Source organism: Cheilinus undulatus, linkage group 9, assembly GCF_018320785.1.
Source record: "Cheilinus undulatus linkage group 9, ASM1832078v1, whole genome shotgun sequence".
Classification (NCBI taxonomy): Eukaryota; Metazoa; Chordata; class Actinopteri; order Labriformes; family Labridae; genus Cheilinus; species Cheilinus undulatus.
The window spans coordinates 18504473-18522841 of NC_054873.1; the positions used below are offsets into that span (position 1 = coordinate 18504473).

Sequence of the window (18369 nt, forward strand, 5' to 3'; positions counted from 1 at the left end):
AAAATGCACAGGGGCTATTACTGTAAATAAAAAAGTTATATGAGTTTATTTAAAATTGTTTAATTTTTTTCCTTGTTTCATCAACTTGTGCCAAAAACAAAAATACCAAATACTCAATAATTGTCATATCTTTAAACCATTTAACTGCCATGTTTGTAATGTAAACAAACAAATTTTTTTTTGATAAAACAAACACAAAAATGATTTTTTTACAAGATACTACAGGAAAATTAGATAACTTATTTTTTGATTATTGCAGCCTGGCATATGTCATTGATTTGTAGCAACATTGGTTAAAATGCATCATTATTTCTTTGTGAGGTCAATTATTCTAAAATACTCACGTTTTTCACCCTGCTGCACAAAAAATGCACACCTTTAAATCATGTTAGAAATATCATACATTTCAAAATTGTTTTACTGTTATTGAATTATATTTTTCTCATTCAAGGTCAGACCTAATCATAAATGTCAAATACTCATTCATTTTAATTTTTTAACCCTTTAAATGTCATGTTTCATTGATGATGTCACTGCATTTTTAGATGCAAAATACACAAAAATGATTTTCTTGCAAGATACTACATGAAAATTAGATAACTGATTTATGGATGATTGCAGCCTGGCATATATCATTGATTAGTAGCAACATTGGTTAAAATGCATCATTATTTTTTTGTGAGGTCAATTATTCTAAAATACTCATGTTTTTCATCCTGCTGCACAAAAAATGCACACCATTAAATCATGTTATAAATATCAAACATTTCAAAATTGTTTTACTGTTACTGAATTATGTTTTTCTCATTTAACCCTTTAAATCCCGTTGAAGCACACTTTGCATGACCATAATTGCATGACTGTTTGTGTTATCGGAAAAATTCAGTTTCTGAAAGCTGAGAAACTGTGCTTCACAGCCAACATGTGGTTATTACTGTAATTTCCCCTTTTCTCGCTAAGATTCTAGCATAAAGTTCCCCCTTTTTTTTGTTTTTTTTTTTTCATTTTAAACTGTTAAAACACTCTTAATATGCAGTAAAATGTGTTTTATCCATGTTAATTATGTTTCCGTCGTCAAGTTATGATTATAAGGGTTTCCTCCGTTTTTTAAACTTATTCAGCTGGGAGCTCCTCGTTTTTGCTGTCGACAGTCTCATCTACAAACCGGAAGTCCCAACATGCAGTAAAATGTAAACAACTGCCATATATTTAAAGTTCTAAGTATTGTGGAAAAATGGGCAAAAGCATGTACTCATAGGACATTTTCTGGGCCTTTTATGGTTAAAACAAGAAAAGAGTCCAGAAACTCAGGTTTTAAAGGGTTAATACCAGTGCCAATTGGTCTTACAGATAGTCAGTTTTCATTCAGAAATTCAAATTGGCATTATTTCATTTTTGAGACTATAAAAATATGCACACAAACTGGTAGGTAAAGTAACAGCCTTAAACACACTTTAAGTAGCTACAATTGTTTGTTTGTTTTCACAGCAAGTTATGTTTTATGACTTTCATTGACCTCTGCCTCCCAGCTGGCATTATTTGGTGGTTCTGCGTTGGCGTGGCTATGGATGACAGACTGACCAGGAATAAACTGTTGGAAGAGGATCGGCACAATCCAAGGTTTCAGCTTTTACATTATTTTGCATCAGTACAGAACTAGGTTTTCCAGATTCCCTCAGACTATAAAGAATGCACATTAGGAGAAAAAGTGAAAGATTTAAAGAAGTACAGAGGACTAACTAGGCAGCTCTTTTGTCTTTTCTGGCTAGGGCATCCTGCAGGGTCTGAGGAGGCACACCTAGGATGATGAGGACAGATTCAGCACCCTGGGCCAAAACGCTGAATAGTCTCTTTCTAACGCCCCAAAGATGATCACAGGACAGCACACAGATACTAGAGTAGTCAGGCAAATACAAGGAAAAAGGTCTCTGCTGCCCCAAAGCAATATCGATGCCCTTTAATATTGATTTTAGATTGTCTTTATTTTATATGCATGTTTTATTTTGATTGACTTTTTAAATAGACTTTTTGAATTGGGGTTGTACATTGATCCTTGATTTTGAAAGTATGAGTTAGAAGGGGAAAAAATTAGATAAAAGTGGCAAAACAATATGCAAATGTTGTGAATCTGGATAAAAGAGTCAAAAACAGGCCCAAAAAGTAGTAAAAGGGCATTCAAAAGTGGCCAAAATGGGTTTGAACAGGCAAAAATGGGTTAACTGAGGCATGAAAATAGGCAGAATTTGGCATAAATAGGTTGAACTGACAAAGATGGGCATAACAAATAATGAAATGTGGTTAAAATGGGCAAAAATGGGAGTAAAAGTGGTCTAAAATGCTTAATACAGGCAATAATAGGTCAACAGAGATGACACCAGGCGGAAAGTGGCAAGAACTGGATTAAAAATGGCAAAAATGAGCAGAAAAAAGTGGTGGAAAGTTGTATAAATGGACAAGAATGTTTTTTAAGTGGTAAAATGAGGTAAAATGGGCAAAATTGATGGGAAAAGTTATGAAAGCAGTTAAAATTTGGCAGAATTGGTGTGAAATGGTAAATGTGTAATTTGAGAAAAAAAAAAAAAAACTTAATTTGTCTGTTTAAGGCATCTAGAGACCCCCTTTCAGTGTCCAGCAACCCCCAAGGGGATCCCGACCCCAACATTGGGAACCACTGCCTTAGACCACTTTCTTAAATGGGACACCAAGGAATGTCACAAGTAAAGAGAAGAGGTTTGGCAGCTTGAACCAGCTCCTCTACACGTTTATATTCATATAAAATTATTGTGTAAGTTATTGTCCAACAATTCAGACAGAGTAGGCTATATTTGAAACTCCTCATTCCTCTGTCAGTGAGTAAAATGAGTGTTTGAGCAATGTTCCCAAGAATATCTACACAGATGTTTCAGGCCACCCTGTGCCTTCATGCAACAGTGGATATGGATGTGTTTGGTTTGTCGAGCATATGTTTTGTTTGTTGTTGGAAAAGTGTTCGTTTTTGATTGCAAGAGAAATTTCAGATATCTGACAAGGAAAAGCAAATCCAAAAAAGTAATCTGGGATTAATAAAAAGTTGTTTTAATGATGTTAGAGTCAGGATTACGCTGCTGGCAGAACACTTTCTTCTAATAAAGTGGGATCTGGTTTTTTTTATTTGCTTCTTGTAACGGTTAGGTTGCTTCTGCAGATTGTTTCATTTAAACAACAAAAGATTTGTTTTAATACAGTTTGAGAGCAATTACATAGAAAGTCAAATGTGTTAGGTAAAATTTACATTGAAAAATTGACTAAAATTGTTGAGATAAAGATGTAACAATTCACCCGAAATCACTGCCTGCATTAGAGCTCATTATTAAAAGGCAATGTAGGCAATATAATTGCACGTATTTTCTCTTTTTTTCCAGTAATATTTTTAAATAAAATGCATTTATTTGAAGCTATGGATAACATCCTGCTTATTTTGTGGATGGTATTAAAACTATACCCGGAAGGTCAACTCACCTGTTGACTAATGATACTAGTGAGGAAGAGGCTTAGTATTTGTCTGCATGACATTTGTGTCACTCGGTCCAAAATTTCCGACCTGTTGAGGTCAGTGGTCCCCGGAGGTATCTCACCGGAAGGCGTGGCCCCGGAGCGTTGCGTCTGATTGGCGGCCGGATTTCAGGCAGCTGAAGGTGGTACCTTGGAGAGCGGTGAGCAGCTCTCACTGCTGCTGAGCCCCGCTGAAGCGCAATGCCTCGTTTTACCGTCCACATCCGAGATGAGTGGCTGGCTGTGCCCTGCCGGGACACCACCAGCACCATCCGGTGGCTCGGACTTGAAGCTCTCAAACGTTACGTGAAGAACAAACCGGACAACGGTGGCATCACGGCTGTGAAGGACGCTCGGTTCGTTGTGCGCAGGTGTCAGGGTTTGGGGTTATTGGACGCGGATGACACCATCGAGGATGTACTGGAGGATAATGACTTTGTCGATCTGGGTAATGATCGTATGCATTTATAATTTAAGATGTGTAAGCTCCACATTTTGTGGGCAGTCGACACGTCTTAATGTTTATCTATGTGCAGCTGTGCGTAATTACGCATGGTTAGTTTATAACAGGCATTAAGGACATTAAATGTACTTGAAGCCATAATAATAATGATGTTTATAATGTTCATTTTACTTGCAGCCATTGAAGGCGACACCATGTCCCCAGACTTCATCCCATGTGAGCCTGGAGTTTCTCATCTGTATCCTGAAACTTGTTTGCGGTTTCATAATAATTAAAATGGGCTTTTTTTTTTTTTTTTGTAGCTGCAAGTAAATCTGTTTATCAAATCACTTGTGCATGCTGTTGCATTGTTTCAAATTGTACATGGAGGTTTAATTGTGAAATAGTGTAACTCAGGCCAAAATGGTATTTTGCATACTGTTCCCCTTAATCAAACTCTGTGAAACAGTACAGCAGCATACAAAGAGCCTGGAGAAGTAAGTTTTTAACTGGCCTTTGGTAACATTTGAAACATACTTTATTGACTACATATATGTAACCAAAGTCTCCCTGTGCAGTATATCAGTCTGGATGGCAACAGCCTGACATCAACAGATCTGGTCAACTTAGGGAGAGGACTCTACAAGATAAAGGTAATGATCCACAAATAGTTTTTGTTGTCATTGCTACTCTGTGGTAATCTTTGACTCAACCTAATCATTCCCAACATTTCCAGCTGACTCTGGAGGCAGAGAAAAAAGTTGTGCAATCCAGAGAGCTTTTGGACACTATCGTCAAAGAAAACAAAGGTTAAGATACATCAGACACAAATAAAACAAAATGAGGCAGAATTGCTGAAAATTCTCACCTAAAATCAGTTCTTGGTATTTCTCTGCTGCTCCAGTTGTCTATGGAATCACAACAGGTTTTGGAAAGTTTGCCCGAACAGTCATTCCTGTCAGCAAGCTCAAGTAAAGTAAAACCTTTTCAATTATTTTCTTTCAAAAGTGTTTTGTTCTGTGTTCAGGAGTTGTTATTTTTGTGTGGACTGATGGTTTCTGCTCCACAGGGAGCTACAAGAAAACTTGGTGCGGTCACACTCTGCAGGTATAGAACTCAGTCGTTAGAAAAGAGATATTTTGTGGAATTAAGAGTCTTTAACATTTCAAAGAATTTCAATCAGAATCACAGTATTTATCTCATGGTGTTTAGGTGTAGGAAACCCGTTGAGCCCAGAGAGGACTCGCATGCTGCTCGCACTCAGGATCAATGTTCTGGCCAAAGGGCACAGCGGAATTTCTCTGGAAACGCTTCATGCCATGATCCAAGCTTTCAATGGTAAACCTCCAGCCTGACTTCACCTGGGCTGACCTGAGATATTACTAACTTCCTTTAGGGATCAGTGAAGTGAAAGCTGACTATCATGTCATAAATCTTCCTCTCTTCATGCAGCTTCTTGCCTCTCCTTTGTCCCAGAGAAGGGGACAGTGGGTGCCAGTGGAGATCTGGCGCCCCTCTCTCACCTGGCTCTGGGGCTTATGGGAGAGGGTAAAATGTGGTCTCCGAAGAGCGGATGGGCAGATGCCAAATATGTAAGATCTTATCAATATGGCTTATCGTGGCTGTACTACAATAGCTGACTGAATCCTGCAGGAAATTTGTCTTTTGCTTGTCAGAGTGAAAGATTGCAAGGTCCAATAGGGCAACATGTTTGCTTTTTGATGACCCTTGACCTTTTACATGTTTTTTCTGCTTTCATGTGTGTCCAGGTCCTAGAGGCCCATGGACTGAAGCCAATATCACTAAAGCCTAAAGAGGTAATGTTTAAAAACAAGCCCATTCTTGCATGTTTGATTTGCCTGAACCAGAGAAATTGACCGAGGGTTCACTGGGAACGCACTGTGCCTTCTCAGGATGAAAGCCTAACTACACCTGCATTAATATATCACAGAATAGCGCTCACTACATATCAGAGGCAGTCTTAGAAGGAGGGTACATCCATGACAATCTCAGGGTTTCCCTTCAAGGGTCTCGCTCTGATCAACGGGACCCAAATGATCACTTCTCTGGGGGCGGAGGCCGTTGAAAGAGCCCAGGCAATAGCTCGACAGGCAGACATCATCGCTGCTCTGACACTGGAGGTTCTGAAGGGAACCACCAAAGCCTTCGACAGCGGTAAGTAGAAGCACTGCTTGTGAACAAAATTTTTAAATCTAGCCGTGGATACCAACTTCAGAGTCTAAGCTTCTGTATATGTTTCATCCTTTTTATTGTGGGATCTCCTGCAGACATCCACACCCTGCGTCCTCATCCAGGACAGGTGGAGGTAGCCCAACGCTTCCGCTCGCTGCTGGACTCCGATCACCATCCATCCCAGATTGCAGGTCAGATGACAGACCACATACTTAACAGAGTAGACATTATGTCACAATCACACACTAGATTGTTCAACATCCAGCTTCAAGATGAGCTAAATAATTACTAATCTAAACACTTTCATATCACATCCCTGATACTTTTGTACAGTAATTTACCCATTCATCCATTTTCTGCAATGCTTATCTCGTTGGAGGTTGCGTGGAGCTGGAGCCTATCCCAGCTGTCATTGGGCAAGAGGTGGGGTACACCCTGGACTGGTTGCCAGTCAATCACGGGGCTGACATATTGAGAGACAGACAACCAGGCACATTCACACCCACGGCCAGTTTAGCGTCACCAAGTAACCTAGCAAGCATGTCTTTGGTGGTGGGATGAAGCCTGAGTTTCCTGGAGAGAACCCACACGTGCACGAGGGGGAGCACGCAAACGCCGCGGAAAAAGACCCTGACCAGGAAGCAAACCAGGAACCTTCTTGCTGTGGGGCAGTAATTTATGCTGAATACAAAAAGAGACACTTTGTACTTCTAAGATCTAACCAGGTTTTCTTCTTTAAAAAGTGCCCTGTGCGTGGGTGAGCTCATGCACCCATGCACCAGTCTTCACCCTTGAGCAGCAAAGAGCTCAATTCTTAATTGGGGTTAACTTGCTTGCAAAATGTTCCGCTATCTATTTCGTTTGAAAATATGCCATTTCTTCTCAAAATGCCATTTAAGCTGAACTCCAGCACTGTTGTCTTAAAGCAAGAAGGTGCTGTGCTGAAATGTATCATTGATTTTAAGGCCTAATATTTGTGGAGTTTTCATGTGTCCACTCCCAAATGCAAGTCAGAAATATGTCAAGAGCCATAATCCTTACCCAGGGCTGGATTACTGCACTGCAGCTGCCCACAGCTCATGAATAGCTTAAAATGTTCAAATTCTGAGATTTTGCACATCGGGTGAAATAAACAAAGTACATCTGGTAATATTTTGCACATTTAAACATATAGTAGTTACTGGGTATCATATATGATGGCATGATTTTTCCAGAGAGCCATCGATTCTGTGACAGAGTCCAGGATGCCTACACCATGAGATGCTGTCCTCAGGTAACCCTCAAGTCAAATTGATTCAGATATTACAAATCCAACTGTTTCTCTTTCAGGACTGTAACCTGATTACTCCATCATCATTTGGATGTTTAATTTGTACAGGTTCATGGAATTGCAAATGACACGATAAAATTTGTCCAGAACATCATCAATACAGAAATCAACAGTGCCACCGACAATCCTGTATCCTTTCCTTAAACTATGAGAAGAGCTTTTTGTGAATGCATATGATAAAAATATAGAAAGCAAAAACTGTAGATTATTAACAAAATGTGTGCTGGATTTATTGGTAAATCAATCTAGATTATTTTTCTCAATTGCCAAACAAGATGGTATTTGCTGAGAGAGGTGAGACCATTTCTGGTGGAAATTTCCACGGTGAATACCCAGCTAAGGTAAGTATGTTTTTACACATAAAGCTTAAATGTGTTAAAGAGGTTTTTTTTCTCTTTACTTGTATGATATCCCTTCTTGTAGGCTTTGGACTTTTTAGCAATCGCAGTCCATGAGCTGGCTTCAATTAGTGAGAGGAGGATCGAGAGGTTGTGTAACCCTTCTCTTAGTGAGCTGCCTGCCTTTCTCGTAAACGAGGGAGGACTCAACTCAGGCTTCATGATTGCTCATTGCACTGCTGCTGCCTTGGGTTAGTCTACAGAAAAAAAGATTACATGTCAAATGAAATAGATATGATGAGCCATTAATTTCAGGTAAAATATCTGCAAAGTCTTTGACTATAATCTCCACTTTTTGCAGTTTCAGAGAATAAAGTTTTGTGTCACCCATCCTCTGTGGACTCGTTGTCCACCAGTGCTGCCACAGAAGACCATGTGTCGATGGGAGGCTGGGCCGCCAGGAAGGCACTGAGAGTCATTGAGCATGTGGAACAAGGTAAGACCAGGGTTATTTCTTCTGTTTCTAAAAGCATGTTATTGAACAGGTGGAATACAGTTTTAAAATCCTTGAAACATTAATGTAGTGACCACATTAGCAAGCATCTCAACAGCTACAGTTTTCTAATAGGCACAGCAGAACATCAGTGATCAGGCTTGGTATCGAATAAATCAAGAGGTCAAAAGACCAAATGATAAATAAAAGTGGAGCACCAGATAAGCAGTGAAAAGCTCAAACAGTAGCAGCGGTAGTTTAATGATAAAAATAAATGACTCAAAAGAAGCACAAAGTGGTTAAAAATCATGCCAGTGTTAAAAAAAAAAAAAAAAGGCAAAGATTTGGAAGCTAATTAAAGCCCATTTCTGTTTAATTTTGTCTCCCTTTTAGAACATAAAAAAGAACAAAAATGAAAAATAAGATATAGTTGTGGCTTTATTTTGTGCTGGAATATCAGCTGTATTTTGAGTACTGACTGCCTGTTTCCAAACGGAGAAACAGTGGGTTGTTGGTAAGCTTGAGTCTTACATGAATTTATTTTTTGATGTTTATGATATAACCTTATGGGATTTTTAATACATAAGAATGTAATACATTGACACATTTGACAATACTAAAGCATCATCAGTTCGTATACAATGTCAACAAAACTGTGATTGCTAATTTCATTAATTGCTCATTATATAGCTCCTTTTATGACATTGTAAAGCGTTGATGGGATCAATAGGAGGCCTCATTTAAGTACTTATGACATAATTCCCCGATATTATTCAACATAATGAACATCTAAGATTATATCCAGTTCACCACATTACATAATCCATTCTAGTGATTCCAGAGTGTAAACAGCATAATCAATATTCATGCTGAAGAGGGACATCAGATGTTGTGTAATGTTTACATTTTTGATAGTAGTAATGCTCTTCAGCTCTGTCTTTTAGAGCAAATGAACTAAATATCAGATCTGATGGCTATTTCCTGTAAACAGTTCTTGCTATAGAGCTGTTGGCGGCCTGTCAGGGCATTGAGTTCCTCCGCCCAGTCCGTACCACCACTCCGCTGGAGAAGGTCTATGAACTCGTGCGCAGTGTGGTCAAGTAAGTCAAACAGATGTGACCAAGGTACAAAAGTTTCCATCTGCTGAATTGATGTGCAGAAAAGTTAATATTTATCTTTTGTTCCACCTCTGACTGTTTCTGAATCCTAACCGTTCTGCCTTTAACAGACCGTGGATTAAAGACAGATTCATGTCTCCAGACATCGAGGCTGTTCACCGTCTTCTGCTCGACCAGAGGGTGGGTGCAGAATCTTTTGCAGGATGCCACATTTGACTATGACTGTGAAACATGTCAGATTATTGAAAGGTAAACAATATTTAAAAATGAAGTGTTTCTGTTTCCCTTCAGGTGTGGAATGTGGCCAAACCGTATATTGACAAGTACCAAACAGAGTACATCCCAGAATCCCGTCCCATCTCTCCCACTGCCTTCTCTCTGGACCCCCCAGCATCACCAAGGAAGCGAGTTCGTCATGAGTGAAAGCATTTCCATTTATTTTTTGGCAATAACTGAAATCAAAACTTCCTATTATTAAGAATTCTGTAGATTTGACAAAAAAGAAACCTACAGATTTAAATACAATGTTTCTTTGACCCCTGTGAACTCAATTAATAGTTTGATTTCTTAGACCAACATGGCTTAATCCCTGAGGATATCCTGCTAATATAAAAATGGGTTAACATATATTATTAGAGTAATTATGGGGTGTTGATGTTGTGCACCAGGGCTGTATTTTTTAACCAGTTTTATCCCTTATAATGTGCCTAATTTAGTTTTTTATTGCCATATGACTACCTCAGCCACTGTACTAGTTTAACATAAATTATTTTAATTGTGTTGTGCAAATACTTCTGTATTAAAATGGTTTCTTCTGGTTTAATTTAACAAAATCGTAAATGATTGTCATCCAGTCAATTTATATCACAATAAATCTTTGTTAAGTGGCATTTTTGCAGATTATTTCTGCTGTTGTATGTGTAAAAAATGGTTGTTGGTTTGAAATTTAGGCTAGACCTTCATAAATGATACACTTAAATCCATCTAGATGTTAGATTGAATTTGTAGATTTTCCTATACAAAATTTAAAAAACACGATAAGTGATAGTAAAAAATGGTTTAATTAAGCAACACTGAAAGATATCTCTCTGTGTATTTGAATATGTATCCACTGTATATGAGATTAAGTATTCCAACAAGTTTATCATCTAGGACGAAACCAGTGTATCAGTTTATTTGCAGCTAAATCAGTGATGAAACTAGCTTTTTCAGTTAATCTTATAGTAGCTTAATGCTTTTACATGAGATTTAACCAGAGCCAAACTCTCTGTATGTGTACATAAACTTAGCCAATAAAGCTGGTTCTGATCAATCTTTGATTCATTTCAGGGTTGAATAAATGCCACAAGTAATGAAAAAAATATATATTTCCCAGAATTCAATGTGATATTTTATCAGAAAATCACACGACTAAATAGTACTGTGTAAGCCATCATATTTGTCTTTGGTAGGAATTAAATCTTTGCATTTACGTACTTCCTTAGGGACATGGCAAAAATGAATTCTCAATAGTAAAAATAGTTGCAATTACTCATACAATTACTGATCACAGCTGTTACTGTTGGGGGAACAAATATTCATTCTATCTGGTGATATTGCAGGTCATTTTAAAGAGGAATTCGACTGCCTAAAATCAGTGTAAAATGACAATGAAACTGAAGACTGAGATTTCTACAGTGGGGAAAAAACACCCATCGTTTCAGGCAGAGAAGCCAGTCTGAGGTGCTTAGAGGGGAAAAAAACCTGAGGAGGATCAAGCTGCAAATGTCACAGACCCACAAAGACAGCATCAGTCAACAAATTCAAAGGTTACACAAACAACTCATGACAGATAGTAGAAGAAGGGCCAGATGTCTGTTGTGCACAAAAACAGTGCACCCTTACATAGTGGCAAATGGTGATGAGTTCTTTTGTTTGGTTGACAAAACTAAATATTCATTTTTTGAAAACAATTTGCTGACAATGCACCCATTCATCATTAACTAAAAAAAAATCATAAAATATCAAGTAATATGTGTTTTAAGCCACATATGTCAAGCTAAATACAACCCGCCCCATCATTTTATGTGGCCTGCAAGATATTCCAAAGAAAGATATTTTCTTATAAGACAATTCCAAGTCTGAAATTAAGATTACCTTAATGCCCCACAATCCACTGTGCACGCATTGTGGGACATGCTGGCATGCTAACCTTTGCTTTTGCCATATGACAGTATTGTAACTTTTCCTCCATAATCTCGGCTGATTTGTTGTTGGAACAAAAACAAATAAGAAATCACAGACTAAAAGTAAGATCAGAGCACATTTATGTGTTGTACCATTGTTCTGCCCTTCTCAACTGCAGTCAGACTGCTATTAATGTAATAAATGGTGCTTGGTGATATTTCTTTGGTGGTACAAAACAACTTTATTAATAACTTTGTAAAAAATCTCTGGTGGTAATGATCAGGGATGAGTATCAAAATAAAATACTGTCATGGTACTGGTACCAACACATCTGATACCTAACGGACCGAATTACAACACAGATATCAATAACTCATTTCAATACCCTGTCACCCCATATGATAGGCAAGAAACATGTTATGGAATTTGTGCAATTTATATGTTCAGTAACACCGGTTTCCTTTTCTTATTTGATGTTCAACTTGCATCTTATTAATTAGAGCATTATTTAACCCTTACCCTATCTAACCCTTACCACCACAAAAACAAACACAGGCTACTATAAGGTTAAAACATTGCTGAGCCTCAGTGGAGGAAAGAGTAAAAGCTCAGGATCATATTGTGAGCAAAAGACAAGCATTGAACTCCTCATCTACAAACTGTAAACCACAAGTTCCTGGATGGCATGCCACGCATAACATTAATTAAGAGGCAATTCATAAACACCTTACTAATTTTCAGTGGGAGAAAGCAACAGTCTTAAAGACCATCATATACAGATAATTCGTTGTTTTGATTATCAACTGGCCGTAAAAAAACATATTTGTATCAGCCTTAGAAGTAAGTAACTCTTGAACTACTGAGGCACGGTTATGAAGTGGAGTCCCAGTCAAGAAAGAAAAAGAAGTCTCCTTCGAGCCGGATTCGAACCAGCGACCTAAGGATATCAGCTTTACACCGCTACAGTCCTCCGCTCTACCAACTGAGCTATCGAAGGGACGTTGCCACAATCGAGCACGGCTCAGTATACATAAAATTGCATCAGGTTTTATTTACTGTACCTCTTTATTTACATGATGGAAAACTGTTGCCTGTTTTACAAAGCTAACAGCTAGCTAGGTGACAACAGTGCAATTGCTGCTAGCTAATATTGGTCAGCATAGGTTCGCTAACTAGCTAGCTAACGAGGTACACCTGTTCAAGCTAGCACTAGATTTTTTTTTTCCACTGTGCCAACTGAAACTTATGAAAATATTAGAAAATTGTAACTACATACCTTTCACCAAAGTTTTTCAGCATATTCACTTAAACCATATTCACGTAAGCATCCTAAGACGACGGCTTACTTTGTTGAACGCAGCCTGCGGTGACCTGTTGGAAATGCGCAAGGCACAATCCAATTAAAACCGATACAGGGCTATCAAAAGCTAGATATTTAATTTACTAAAACATTAACTAGTCATGTCCAAAAAGAGTAACAAATACTCGGCAAACGAGGGTAAACTTGTCAAAGACATCGACAACAGCGTCACCGCCCCCTTTCACGCACACAGAGGTGTAGCTAATATTTCAAGTCGATTAAAACTAGTGTCACTAACTAGTGACTACTTCATTCAAAGTAGTTTGTCTACGTCTCCGATGTGGAAGAAGAGTATTTGTTGTGCTTACCTGGTGCTGCGGCAGCGGTGATGTCCGCATACTGTTGTCAGATAATGAAGCATCAGTGTACGTTTGCAGCTGCATAGACAGAAACATAGCACGTGTCACATATTGTTGGTTAATCAACTTAATTAGGCAGTTAAGCCATTATTGTCTTCACTGTTATCTCGTAAGGCGCCCTGGAAACACAGCTGTTGTTGATGTACTTGCAGTTGGTTTATCTCAGAGGTGCAGGAACACAGTAATCGTTTCTCCTGGTACCTGTCGTCAAGATTGTTTAACGAAAAATGTTAGGTAAATGTGTAGTACTTTACAGCTACTACTGCAGATAGATGCGTTCTGCTTAGCTGTATAATAGTAGTTCACTGTGCATGGGATTTCTGCTTACTGGGTTGAAGATGCGCCTTTTGACCACTTGGTGGCAATATTCATCTATCCAAAGACATGTAAATATGCGTCCTTGAATCATTAAAACTCCTGTAAGGAAACAGAAAAGGCCAGTAGTGTGAGTGTGACAGTTTAAATACAGGTCCATGACAAAAATTTTTCCTGTTCTGTAACCTCAACAAAGAGCAGTGCACTAATGAAATTAAAATCCCATTTAACTGTAACTCAAAGTTTTCCATCTGTGGTCACCAACCTTTTCCAGCATTAGATCCACTATGGCAGCCTTTCTCAACTAAGGTGAGGTGGCCCCTGGGATGCCTTTAGGTATTTTCTTTGAGATATTTAAATTTAACCAAGAATTACAATAAATACGCATACTATTAGCACTAATGATCGAAATTGTCTTGTATGCCTTTTTCCTTGTGCAATATAGGGTCAGGACACACTGGAAGAATCATGCACTTTGTTTTTCCTAAATTTGGTAGGTGTGCCCAAAAATGTTTAAGTGTGTTTCTAAAGGCCTGCATGGTCATTTCATGAAAATACATGCATGTTTTAAGCAATAGCTTTTCTAATTTATGTCATTATTTACAATGTTACAATGTCATTTAGCACATACTTTTTGTCCAAAGCGATGTACATCTGGGCAGGTATTCATGGTGTTAAGGACCTTGCCTAAGGGCCCACACTGGATGGTCATTGTGCCCTGACTAATCTCCTATAATAAAGTTTGCAATGTAAGCCAGTGAGCCACCCACACGCTGAATTCTATTGCTGAACAAACTGCAAAGCAGTCATAAGAATGTCAAATGTTCATATTATTTTTAGCACATTTTGTTAGGGGTAACTTGAGATTTTTTAAATTTTTATAGCCTCAGCACTGCACTATGAGGACAACAGAGGAAGCAAGATCTCTGTGTGCAAATCACTTCCAAAAAAAAAAAAAACAACAAACCCTTATATATATATTTCACTTGATACAATTTGAAAAACAAGTGGATATAGTCTTCAATCCATGAAAGTGAAGGCATATAATGAAAGACAAATCACTAAATTTCATTTATAATCCTGTTCTTTTTAAATTATTGTATTCCTATGTTGATACAAATGCAAGAGTTTCTGCAAGTCATGAACATGAATGCATTGAACCTTTTTGAAATAAGTGTGCATTTAACCTTTTATGCATTTTTATGCTGTGTTTTTCAAATGGGGGTCCTGACCCCTTGAGGGTTACCATATTGTTGTCAAAACCTGATGAGACCATAGAGGGAGAAAAATCAACTAATGACTATTTGTGTCAAAATTCTAGCTATAATTGTCCTTTTGATGTTGTAAGTCATTGAATATTAAAACGTATAAAATATCCTTTGACTATGCCAATATTAGTGTTAAAAGAAAAGAGACAGTTCAAATAATGAATGAATTAAGACATAAGATTTTTTTTGTGACTATTTCCCACCAGAGGATGATGATGGAGGTCATATGCACAGCAAAATTTGGAAAACACTGGTCTTATAACTTCATAAAACAAATGTCATGACAATCTAAAATACTCTTAAAAAACACCAGTATATGGAATGATGTCTGTATGAAACCCATGTCAACAGTCTGACCAACTTGCTCATATTGAAATCTAAAGAAAGAAGGAAACTCAGAGTTTGACCTAATGCCCATCAAGTGTGAAATATCCACTAGAAATGTCTCAAAGATCCACCAGTAGATCTTGATGTAGAGGTTGGTGCATACAATTATAACTATGAGGAACATGGTGAACTTTGATTCATGTTTACTTTAAATGATTATTTAGGACTTTGAGAGATTTGAGTCTCATGACATAAGGTATTTACTACAGACTCTGTGCAATAAAATGTTCCATATGTGTCTCATTTGTGTTAGCCTGTTTGTAGTATTAACCCTGTGAGTTTAGACATGATTCCCAGAATTCATATGCTGAAATTAACTGCAGCTTGAGCCCAAAGCCAGGAGTTTAATGCCACCTGCAGAATTTACCTGAAGCCTGGCTCACTAAACCCTTTCTAAACTTATAGAAAAAAACCCAGTGCTGGGAAAACACCCACTTTGTCACTATAATGCTAGAGGCAGTTCATGCACTTTTTAAGCCAGGAGATGAATTTTCAGTTTTCAGTTTTCTCTTTTTTCAGTTAACAATCTTGCACAGATTTCAAGGAGTATGACTTTCTTTTATTAAACTTTCTATTAATATATAGAATATTTGAAATACTCTCCACGTCACCCCAAAGCTATATTTAAAATGAGTTTACACTATTATAGTATCCGACATGATCTACAGCTTAATATACTTTTGTAAGAGTATTGCTATTTTGATCATTGTAAAGATTGGTAGTGTGTCTTTTAGCAATTTGTCACGGATCGATGAGTCTGCTGAGAAGAAAAATAATGACAATAATTGCTTTAGTGATGTTCATACAGGCCTGTAATGATGAACAGGGCTCACTGTCACACTACTTCTTTACACACTCCTTCTCATCCAAAATGAAGATGTACTGACCTCGATTTGACCTTTGAGGCAGCATTATAATGGTTTACATGTGTCGCTGCTCTGACTTACAGTACATCACAAAACATGGGATCAGACATGGAGCCTACAGGGTGTTCAGCTGCAGACTCTCCTATCAGTGTCCCTGTGCTTGAAGGATGTAACTCACAGACATGTCACTTAAAATTTTGAGGTAAGAAGCCTTACAACATACATGTAATGATTATCCTCTATTACAACACCAACTTTCAAATGTTTTACAGCTTTTTGCTCCAGTATCTTTATTAAAGTGTGTCCAGTGACAGCTTAAAGGTACAGTAGGTGTAATTACACATGAGTAATGGAGCTATTTTCCCAAAATTTCAACCTGGAACAGCCATAAGACATCTTCATGACTAACTGCTGCCTGAGGTCCTCAGATGCTTTCACAGGTCACTAGTGCGTCAGATTATCATCACATTTGAGTTTTTTAAAAGAAGAACATCTTCTGTGTTTTGTTATTAAGAGGCAAACAGCTATGATGTGTCAAAATTGGCCCTTTGGAGTGAAAATGAAAATCCTTATAACTCACTGACATTGTACAACAACATCCATGCACCACATTTATACTTCTAGCCAATGTAGAGACAGAGAAACACCCTTAAATGGTGACATTTTGATTTGAACATTTATAGAATATTGTTTTTGAGCACAGTAATTATCGGAGGGTCGCTTTTTTGACAGGACACGGCAGAATAATAATTGCATTTATCTTAAATTGAGCAGCTGTTTCTTGGGAGTACTGAAACCAATTAAAACTATCTTAGTTCTTGATATAAAATCTGGACTAATTTCTGTATTTTCAATGGGCATCTCTTTTTCACATTGTGAGGAGAACTTCTGTTTAATCAAAAATGTGACCACATCAACATAGCAACCTGTAATCAAACCAAAAAAGACTTTATTTAAGGAGGATGCTCTCCAAAATGCTTTGTGTCAATATAATAGAACTAAGTTGTTGTTAATGCCAAAACATAATATGCAACTAAATTTGCAGCACATCTCTGAAGCAAAAATCACAACCAAACGTATATACATTGTGATTAAGATAGTGAAAAGGGATGCAGGATCCGATGAGGAGTAATCTTCTGAGAAGCTGCCAGGCCACCTGAGGTGGTTTGGAGGAGGAGACTGAGGTACGCAGGATGAGATTAGATGATGCATCTAATCTGGAGGTGGCTGGGGTGGAGGAGGGTTGCTGTGTACACTGAAACGACAGGCTGACTATGAAAGAGAGGACAACAGATTTAAAATATGACGGGCATGATGATTGGTCAAAAGAGGTTTTGGCAGAATCTGATTAGGTACAGTAGAAATGTCCAGTATCGTCGTCACATCTGTTTTCTTGCTGCTGCAAGCAACTACAGTAGTCAACATTTGAGGTGAATCAAAACATTTTATCAAAGTTGTCCTAAGACAAGACTGGGTATTGTTCAAAATGTATGTATAACATGTAAGTCTACTACTAATCTATATTTTTATCAATGCAATTTCATGCCTCATCACTTTTGATGGTGCCCAGACAGGACTGTTTGTCACAAGGTGTGAAGTGGCTCTTCACACATTCACAAAGACAGGAGTGCAACCAAAAGTTATTGGTTCAGTACTTCTGTGGTTTACCTGAAATCACAATGGACTGGAAATGTCTCTTAAACATTATTGTCTGCAGTGCTGCAGTGTAGTGTCTTTAGAGTGCCTCAAGGAGCCAAGACAGTGGCCATAATGGTAATGCACTGGATAAGTCACTCTGTGTGGAAATCAGAGCTTGAAGCAGGACCCAAACAGGAAAGAAAGCGTTTTCAGTTCAGCAAAACAAGATTTTACTGCACATGTTGGAGCGGATCAAAAATCTGAGCTCTTACTGTAAAACAAACATGCATTACAAGGTTTAACAAATGTGACATTTAAGTCATACACAAGAGAAAACAAACAGTTTTCACTTAGACATCCAGTCAGTAGTCAGTGTTTCCCTCCGGCATTGGGTAGTGTCAAGCTCAATGGAAGAAAGCCTCTGTGTTTTTGTCAGGTTTTTGTAATGCAGGCTTTGGCTACTGGCTACATCCTCTTGCAATGCAAAATAGTGAAAAAAAAATACAGAGGCCTTTTGGTAAATTCTTCAAAAGTTTTTGATAGTGCACACGTTTGAGACAACATT

The 18369-nt window shown here is 37.9% G+C and overlaps 1 protein-coding gene and 1 non-coding gene across 2 annotated transcripts; one reads left to right on the forward strand and one right to left on the reverse strand.

The window, feature by feature from the left end:
- The first annotated feature begins 3695 nt into the window (after positions 1–3695).
- Positions 3696–10335, forward strand: hal (histidine ammonia-lyase). Its single transcript, XM_041794865.1, has 20 exons — positions 3696–3979; positions 4172–4232; positions 4443–4470; positions 4552–4626; positions 4710–4782; positions 4878–4944; positions 5043–5080; positions 5186–5311; positions 5426–5565; positions 5743–5790; positions 6001–6148; positions 6262–6357; positions 7381–7439; positions 7545–7625; positions 7772–7837; positions 7920–8085; positions 8196–8330; positions 9319–9427; positions 9556–9625; positions 9737–10335. The coding sequence occupies exons 1-20, from the start codon at positions 3733–3735 to the stop codon at positions 9866–9868; spliced, it is 1965 nt and encodes a 654-aa protein (XP_041650799.1). The 5' UTR covers positions 3696–3732; the 3' UTR covers positions 9869–10335.
- A 2185-nt stretch (positions 10336–12520) lies between these two features.
- On the reverse strand, positions 12521–12608 carry trnay-gua. The gene is given in 2 exon segments: positions 12521–12556; positions 12572–12608. It is a non-coding gene; the product is annotated as a tRNA-Tyr (tRNA).
- Between the last annotated feature and the right edge of the window lie 5761 nt (positions 12609–18369).